This window comes from Monoraphidium neglectum (assembly GCF_000611645.1).
Source record: "Monoraphidium neglectum strain SAG 48.87 unplaced genomic scaffold scaffold00824, whole genome shotgun sequence".
NCBI classification, from domain to species: domain Eukaryota; kingdom Viridiplantae; phylum Chlorophyta; class Chlorophyceae; order Sphaeropleales; family Selenastraceae; genus Monoraphidium; species Monoraphidium neglectum.
This window is the reverse complement of record NW_014012804.1, coordinates 8,153-16,464: the sequence shown is the minus strand read 5'-3', so window position 1 is coordinate 16,464 and position 8,312 is coordinate 8,153. Positions and strand designations below refer to the sequence as shown.

At 61.3% G+C, this 8,312-nt stretch overlaps 2 protein-coding genes across 2 annotated transcripts in view; both read right to left on the bottom strand.

Moving 5' to 3' along the window:
• The window catches only part of MNEG_5498 (DNA repair protein RAD50), a gene marked incomplete at both ends in the record, with an annotated part of 7,717 nt that extends 2,000 nt beyond the window's left edge, over positions 1-5,717 (bottom strand). The window contains 15 exons of the mRNA XM_014046029.1: positions 456-588; positions 791-908; positions 1,146-1,281; positions 1,492-1,542; positions 1,871-1,979; positions 2,358-2,410; positions 2,611-2,718; positions 3,059-3,160; positions 3,341-3,442; positions 3,842-3,907; positions 4,385-4,531; positions 4,740-4,829; positions 5,087-5,173; positions 5,414-5,518; positions 5,700-5,717. Of these exons, the coding sequence (XP_013901483.1) occupies positions 456-588; positions 791-908; positions 1,146-1,281; positions 1,492-1,542; positions 1,871-1,979; positions 2,358-2,410; positions 2,611-2,718; positions 3,059-3,160; positions 3,341-3,442; positions 3,842-3,907; positions 4,385-4,531; positions 4,740-4,829; positions 5,087-5,173; positions 5,414-5,518; positions 5,700-5,717 (1,425 nt within the window). The remainder of the gene's footprint in view (positions 1-455; positions 589-790; positions 909-1,145; positions 1,282-1,491; positions 1,543-1,870; positions 1,980-2,357; positions 2,411-2,610; positions 2,719-3,058; positions 3,161-3,340; positions 3,443-3,841; positions 3,908-4,384; positions 4,532-4,739; positions 4,830-5,086; positions 5,174-5,413; positions 5,519-5,699) is intronic.
• A 1,043-nt stretch (positions 5,718-6,760) lies between these two features.
• Positions 6,761-8,312, bottom strand: part of MNEG_5497 (hypothetical protein) — a gene marked incomplete at both ends in the record, with an annotated part of 2,260 nt that continues 708 nt past the window's right edge. The window contains 6 exons of the mRNA XM_014046028.1: positions 6,761-6,793; positions 6,969-7,091; positions 7,299-7,376; positions 7,634-7,688; positions 7,859-7,968; positions 8,145-8,294. Coding sequence (XP_013901482.1) covers positions 6,761-6,793; positions 6,969-7,091; positions 7,299-7,376; positions 7,634-7,688; positions 7,859-7,968; positions 8,145-8,294 — 549 coding nt within the window. The remainder of the gene's footprint in view (positions 6,794-6,968; positions 7,092-7,298; positions 7,377-7,633; positions 7,689-7,858; positions 7,969-8,144; positions 8,295-8,312) is intronic.

Genomic DNA, 8,312 nt, shown 5'->3' with positions numbered 1-8,312 from the left:
TGTGTGTGTGTGTGTGTGTGTGTGTGTGTGTGGAGGGGGTGAACAGGAGGCGGTGAGGTGCGTGTGGGTGCGGTGCAAGGGGAGGTGAAACCCAGCACACCTCGGGCGGCGGGAACTATCGGGCAGTGCATGGGGGAGCGACCGATGAGGATGGCACTTACATGCTCGACTGCAGGCAGGCGCTATATCTGGTGAAATGCGAAGCCGGCGTCGTCGCCGGCTCAGGAACAAGGGCGGCATGCACATGCGACCAAGCTGTGTGGGCACCCGCTGCAGGGAACCGTGTGTGGGGGATCAGGCTGACCCAAGTTGTGCAACAGGAGGGCCTGAACCCATGGTTGCACCCAAGCACGGCCCTTGAAGCCACACACACCCAGCCTTCTCGTCCCAAACCATGCAACCCTGTCAAATATCGGCACGCAGCCGGGGCGCCCGGGGCGCCGCGCCGCGCGCACCTCGGCCGCGACCGCCTCCGCGTCGCGCTGCAGCTGCAGCTGCTGCTCCTGCTTCATGCGCTTGGTCTCCGCCGCGCGGCTGAGGGCGGCGTTGGCGCGGTCCACAGCCGATGTGAGGGCCTCGTCCTGGCGCCTGCCGGGTGCAGGAGGTGGGGGTTGGAACATCGAATGGCGCAGGTGAGGTGCCTGTGAGATGGTGGATGTAGAAGGGGTTTGCGAGGCAGGCGGCGGCGGATGGCGGATGGCAAAGCAGTGACAGGAGGGAAAAGCTGTCCAGCAACCCTCACCTCCCCAACTTCTCACCCAAAACCTCTTCGTGTGATGAAACTGCCCACCTGTTGGCCGCCTTGGCCTCGCTGAGCTGGCGCTGCAGCTCCGCCGCACGCGACGCCAGCTCAGCGCTGAACGCCTCCACCGCGCTCGGCGGCAGCGGCGCCGCCTGGCCGCCGGCCCCTGGCTTGCCGAGACAGATCGGCGTTGAGGGTCAAAATCAGGTCTCGTGGAACAATACCATCCACAAAAGTGCATGCAGGCTACAAAGGGCTGTTGGATGCAGTCTTGAAGAGCATGAAGACTGGGATTGTATGGCACCAAGATCCTAGTTGCAGCCTGGGGCCCCAAAAAAGGCGAGGGTGCGAGTTCATATGGGCATGTGGTACCCGAGCGGCGAGGGGCCCCTGCCGCACGCACCTGCGGAGGACGGCCCGCCCGCGTGCAGGGGTATGCCGTACCGCGCGGCCGTGTCGCGCACGAGCTCGTCCCGCGCGCGGACATTAGATGCGTGCGCCTCGGCCTCGGCAGCGAGGCGGCCGTGGCGCTTGCAGGCCTGGCCGGGGTGGGGCGCGATGGCGCGCGTGATCGGTGTGACTTTGGCACCTTATTGCACAGACTGAAGCCTGCCAAAACATGTTGGCCCTACCAACCTGGTGCGCAGGAAGCCGCCTTGTGTGACCAACTCCAAGCTGAGGTGGCTGGTGGGTTGCGGTGGATTGGCCCCAAGCATGGACTAGCAGCGCTCCCCTTGCCTTGCCCCCACCTTGGAATATTGCTCCTTGAGCGCCTCCGCCTCGAGCCGCTTGCTGCCCGCCTGGAGTGTGAGAGTGGGGGCATGTAAGCGAAGAGTGGTTGGCTGCGCGTGGCGAGGGGGCAGGGACGAGCAGGGCCAAGGGGCATGCCCAAGCGTGCAGCGGGGTGCCTGGTTCACAACAGCAAAGCCTGAATCGGGGCCCCCACCCAGCTGGCTGGCGCGACTAGCTGCTGTGCAGCCCCACAGGGCGCCGAGCCTGCCTCGGAGTCAACCACGCAGCCAAACGAATTCGCTCCGACACAGGCCGCGGTGTCCGAGCTCGCAGGCGCCCCCCACCCCCCCTCCTTGGAGGACCGTTGAGAGGCCCGGAAGGGGAGGCCGGCCGCACCTGTCTGGTGAGGTCCGCCGCCTCTGCCTGCTTGGCCCTCATCTCAGCGTCGTAGTTTTCCAGGTAGGCCTCCAGCTGGTCGGTCGTCTCCTCAAACTCCTCCGTCAACCTGGGGGGTAGGAGGTCAAGTGGGGGCATGCACACGCACATGTGTGTGTGTGTATGTGTGTGTGTGTGTGTGTGTGGGTGTGTGTGTGTGTGCGTGTGCGCGCGTGTGAGTGTGTGCATGTGTGCGTGTGTGTGTGCGCGCGCAAGCGCACACGTGGGGGAGAACCACTTGAGCAGCAGAGCGACATGATATCGGAGGAGTGCATACACCAGCGTACGCCTGCTGGTGTATGCTGTAATGCACTCTGTGCATTGCACTGCCCCATACCAGCTACAACCCCACTCAAAAACAACACGTGTGCAGACAGCCCATGAGACAACCGAAGCCGGCAGGAACCAGCCTCGGGGACGTCGATCAGAACGTCAGGCCCACCCCCACCTGGACAGCTGCTCTGCGTGCTGCTTCTGCACAACGCCGATCGCGGCATCAAGCTGCGAGAGAGGGACGGCGTCAATGCGGTAGTACCGTAACAGAAGGCGGGATGCAGCAGACACGTAGTGGGATTCTGCAGGCCAAGGCTGCGACGGAGCGGTGTCCATGTCCTTCCCCCCTGTAAGCCCCCCACCCCACCAACATCCCCGCTTCATGCCACATGCCCACCAGGTGCCCGCGCACGTGCGCCCACCCCCACCTTGGCCTGCTGCTCGTTGATGCCCTGCAGCTTCTCGAGCTGTGAGTCAAGCCCCGCCATGTCGGCCACGATCGCCTCGATGCGGTTCTGGAGGTCCAGGATCTGGGCCTGTGAATATGGCAGGGGCAGAGTCGGAGGGGCAGGCGGTTGGCAGGATGAGAGTGTGGTCGCAGACCTTGCACCAATAGCAGGGAGAAAGGGTGGGTCGATCAAGGAGCCCCAGAGCCAAAGAATGGAGTTGGTGGAGCACTGCAGGGACGCAAAGCTCCCGGGCAACAGGCAATCTTCAAGAGGCACAGCTGGCGCAGAACCTCTCCTGATGCACTCACTTGCTCAAGATTGGTGCAATTGTAGCAGAGACATGGCTGTCACTGACAGCCCACACCCAAGAACGTACTCGCTGCACACACCCAAAGGGCGCGGCGCGCTGCGTCGGGCGCAAACGCACCTCCCCCTCCTGCACGGCGGCCCTGCCGCGCGCTACTGTGTCCCTCAGCTTGTGCGCCTGGTCCTTCTGGGTCTTCAGGGTCTCAAGCTTGAGCTTGGCGTCCTGGTTTCATGTATGGATTGGGGTGGCAGTAGGGCAGGTGAAGCGCACCTACCCCCTGAAAAGAGGACCAACCACACGACGACCGCAAGCAACCCGCCCCTCCGCCCACCAGCACGCATCGCGCCCGATTTGACCAGAGGGGCATCACAATGTAAACAGTTCAAACCATGGCCGCCTGACCTTGAGCTCCGCGGCCTTCTCTGCCTTGAGCTTCCTGAAGGCGTCCAGGGCCTTGGTGTACTTGGTGGCCGCAAATATGTCGTCAAATTTGGACTTCAGGACCTGGGGGCAAGGCGCGGCCATGAGGGTGGAGTAGATGGGGAGCGAGGGGGGCAAAGTGGTGGAGTGATGAGATAATGGAGTGTGCCGATGCAGCACCATATCCGTGTCATTCTACGCACTCTTTCTGAGCATCGCCTCATGCCAGTTAAGCAAACATATAGCATGGTGAGGATGGGGGAGGAGTTGCATGGGTGTGAAAAGCGGCTGGGATGAGATGCGGTTGAAGGGGTGGTCCGACGGCGTCCATTCAAACCTTTCTCAACGTCAATACAATACTGCAGAAACAACACGCAATGCAGCTTCTTCACCGGCATGCAAGAAAAATAGAAGTCAGAACCACCCACGACAAGGTTTGTTATGGGCGGACGCTATCTATCAACCCCCTGAGCCCCGACCCACCTTGCCCTCAGCCAGGGGCCAGTTGCTGTCCTCCTGGTGCACAAAGATGACATTCTCAAGGATGGCCTGGGAAGAGTGTGGTTGGGCACGTATGAAGGCAGTAGAAGGGGGTGATGAGGCGAAAGACGGGGAGGGGAGGGGTTGTGGGGGAGAGTAGTTGGGGCGGTGTGTTGGCGATGCGTCGAAGATCATATAGATGTCGCAAAATGGAGGGTCCTTGCAGCATACAGCACGCCTGCGTGTGTGCAGGTTGCGCTTCTGCGTGTACACCCGCATCCTTCCCGGCCCGCTGTTGGCACCATACGGGCCCCTCCCATGTATCGTCGATTGCCCTTGACCGCATAACCACCTCAGGCATCCACTTGGGCAGCGCCGCCAACAGCCAATCGACTAGGCACCAGACACTCACCCCAAAACCCCCACCACACCCATGCCATCTTGAGGGTTCACATCCCAGAGCACACGAGCAGGCTGCCGGGTGCATGACAGGAAAAACACTCCCTCCACCGCCCTCCTCCGCACAACCAAGGGGCAAGCATGCACCTTGGACACGCCCATGAGCGAGGGCACCATGCGGTCCATGTCTGCGCATCTGTATGTGATGGCCTGCTTCGAGCCAGTGTCCTTGTTGTAGGTCTGCAGGACAGAGTCCAACGTCTTGAATTGGAGGGCAGCCTTCTTCTGGGACAGCTGCGGGTAGTGGCATGAGAGGGGGGGGGAGCGGGACGGTTGAGGGGGATGCGAGTGCTCAGGTGGGCAGCAGAGGTAGGCAAGCTCAGGAGCAGAATCGAGCAGGTCCGTAGTGCTGTCGGATCCCAAGCCAGCAGTGCGTCGTGCACTAGCACTCCATGCAAAGCGCATGCATCACTTCTCTTGTGTCTGCAGTGCAGGATCCCACCTGGAAAGATCTGCACACCACCACCGGGGCCCCTAGGGCCGTCCTGAACCGCAGTTTGATCTGCGCCTTGACTTCTGTCTCGCCTGCCACCTATAAAGAGGTAGATTGGCAGTATTGTGCCATGTTTGTTGAGCATGGTCATGGCATGTGTGGGAGGCCCGGGCGTGTGAGGGCGGATGGGGGTCGAGATGTGCGAAGCAAGGTGACTTGCAGGTGAGGAGGCCTGCAGCATTCCATGCTATGGGACGTAGAGGCTTGAGCCGAGGGTTTGATACATGGAACTGGGCCCTGGCAAGGATGAAGGGGGCGGGGTTGTGAAGGCAGATGGCAACGCGGTCCCTGCTCACCTTGGGGTCATGTATGAAGGACTGGCCACTCTTGGTGTTGGGCGGCAGCTCCCCAGTGCATGCTTGCTTGAGGCACTCGATGATGGTCTAGGAGTAAGAAAGCGGGAGAAGCAGACAGGCGAGGCAGCCAAGATGGCAGCACGAGAATAGTGAGTAGCATTGTGTGACGTCACCAGTCAAAAGGGATGCAGCGAGCGCGCGCATCATGTGCACTGCACGCAAGCCAATCCTGTCGCAAGGCGCATGTGTGCAAGCATCCATGGCGGAATACGGCGGTCGCATGCTTTTCAGCGGACTGCTGGCATGTCAGCAGCAAAGTGCACGCACCGTCTTGCCGGCCCCATTGGAGCCAACGATGAGCGTGAGGGGGCGGTAGAACTCAATGACGTTTTGGTTGTCAGGAGAGAAGCTGCGCACTCCCTTGATCAGCAGCTGCGGCAGCGGCACGGGCGTGTTGCAGGAGGGTGGCAGAAGGGCATTGGCAACGGCGCAGAGGCGACAGGCACCCTCGGAACATGAAGTCACCAAGGCGGAGCCCCTATGGACGAAGCGCGGCTGTGCAGGGCCTCGGCGGCAACGTGAACGATCCATCGCGGCTTATGTTTGTCCCTACTTTCTCCACGGTGCACATCTTGGCTTCCCTTGCAGTGGGCGTACCCTGCCCGCGCCTTCAGGCGCCCAATGGACTGAAGCTATCAAACGTAAAAGCTTCTAGGAGTCATAAAATCCATACAGTATTGCGCACAGCCTAGATCCACAAGTTCAGATCACGTCTTGCGATCGCGCGCGCGGGGCGACTTGAGAGCCTTACGGAGGCTGAAATTGGTCGACAAAGTAAAAGTGTATTGCCTATAAACCAGCGAGTTGGTGCTGTGCGCTGTGCCACTGTCTGCAGCTGGGCGTGCCATGCATGCTGTGCCGGCACCCTGCTGAGTCAATCACCCCCTCCCACGCCTGCCCAGGAGCCTTCCCGAGCTGAAGAGCGAACGCAGGCAGTGGTGCAGGCACAAATCATTCACGTTACAACAACGTGGTGCAGTGCTACAGCCAAAACCAACCATGCACGCCAGCAGCCAGGCAGCACTCCACGCTCAGGCGGTTGCACAAGCACGCCGGAGGGCAGCCATGCACATTGCAACGCAGACTCATGCAGGCACAGTCCACGCAGTCTACACGCCACTCACCTGGGGTCGCCACGCCGTGTTGAACCTCCTGAATCCCATCTCCCGCCCCAAAACCCCACCCCAATCGTGTTTTGGCCAGTGACCCAACAGCGCTGCCAGCGCAAGTCATAACTGCACAAGAGTCTTCGGTCCCTGAGGCATGCTTGCTGTTTGGTCCTGAAGGTCGACCGCTTGCAGGTTATCGTGTCCAAAATGCTCCAAAACAGCCTAAGGCTGTCTGTGGGCTGCAAATGCGTGGACGTGGCGCTCAACGAACTCGGCGCCAACAAAATGTGCACGCACTGACAAGCCGGAGCGCGGCCACCACTGGCAACCACAACATAGTGGCACGGCGGGCTGCCTGCCAAGAAGTGTTGCAGCGCACAGGAGATCGCGGAACCCGATAGTCCCAAGGCACTCGGGGTGGGGGCGGCATGGCACCTGGTGTCCTGGATGCCAGGTCTGCCGCCGCAACTGCATTACGCCACTGCCACCGCCTGGGTGTGGCCCATTACTGCGCCGCCTTGAAGCGCTCGGCACGCGCCTGCATTGCAATGTGAGAGAGAAGGCTGGCACTCAGGCCCACGCCACTTGTATGGATCCACGTGCGCCAACATTGCCGCAACAGCGGCTGACGCACCGGCCCCATGCATCCAAAATGCACCCCAGCAGCGTGGTTGGTGTGTACCGCATGCTTGAGAGCAACGCTGGCGCCGCACCTTCTTCTTTGCCTCGTCCTCCGCGCTCGCAAGGGCGCTGCCCTTTGCCACGCCAAACCTCTCCGCGCGGGCCTTGAGCTTGGTGGGGTCCAGCAGCTCTGCCTTCTTGGCAACAAGCGCTGCCTGGCGAGGGGAGAGACGGTGGTGCAATTGCAGCAGGCAAGGCGACGGAGGATGGGTATCAGAGCGTCTTTGCTTGGCCACAACCCCGGTGCATTCAGCCCTCTGAAGCGGTTGCTAAGACCATGGCAGATGATGACAGGGTTGGCCTGTCAATCACCCAATGTCGCACTGTGCAGCACTTCAGCCTGTTGCTGCGCAGCGGCCCACCTTCTCGTCATCTTTGGTGGTGATGCCAAAGCGCTCGCGCCTCTGCTTCTTCTTCTCATCATCTGCCTCAGCATCCGGCTGCGAAGGTGGTGAGAAGGGACGTCAAGGTGGAATTGCACTGACAGGACGTGGTCGCAGTGGTGAGGAACATGGAGGCGTGGGAAAGACGCCTGCTGAGATGCGAACATGTCAACACAGCTTGCGCCGCCCCTGCACTAGACGTAAACCAGCAGCATACCCCGTTGACAAGCAGGGCACACTTTTGCTGCTACTGCTGCTGCTGCTGCTGCTGCTGCTGCTGTTGGCCTGTTGTTGGCCATTCCCAGAACTCTCACCAGGCCAAACCGCGCAGCCCTCTTTTTCTTCTTGTCGTCTTCGGACAAACCAAACCTGTCAGAGATGCATGGTGTGGCCCGTCCACACTGGCTGCACACCTTGAGATACTTCGGTGCATCGCTGTGTGCAATGTGCCTCTCGCAGCCCGCCAGCCTCGAGGCAGCCATAGAGCCTGCCCGAGGTCCGTCCATCAGGCAAGCCCTCACGCCCATCCTGGTGCTCACTTCTCGCCGCGCAGCCGCTTCCGCTCCTCCGCACTAAGGACCGCCACAGACTCTATGTCCCCGTGTGGCGCAGGCGCCTCGGGTGCCTCCGCAGCCACTGCCTTGGGGGCCTAGTGAGAGGCAGGCCAGGGGTGGTTAGCTGAGGCGCCACAACACAAGCAACAACAGGACAACAGTCGGTGAAGAACCCGCTATCTCAGTAATGCAATCGAATCCAGGCTGCAGCTGCAGAGCATGACGAAAACAACAGGGTCAAAATGCAAATGCACCCCTGCCCCCCCCCCACCTCGTCCTCTCCCCCGAGCTTAATTATTTTGCTCGAAGGCGCCGCAGCTGCTGCAGGCGCCACAGCTGGCTCCGCCGCCGCCAGGTTGAACTCAATGCGCTGGTGCTTGCCACTGCTGTGAGCCGAGCCGTTGGCGGGTGCTGCTGCGGCCTGCTCCGCCACAGGCGG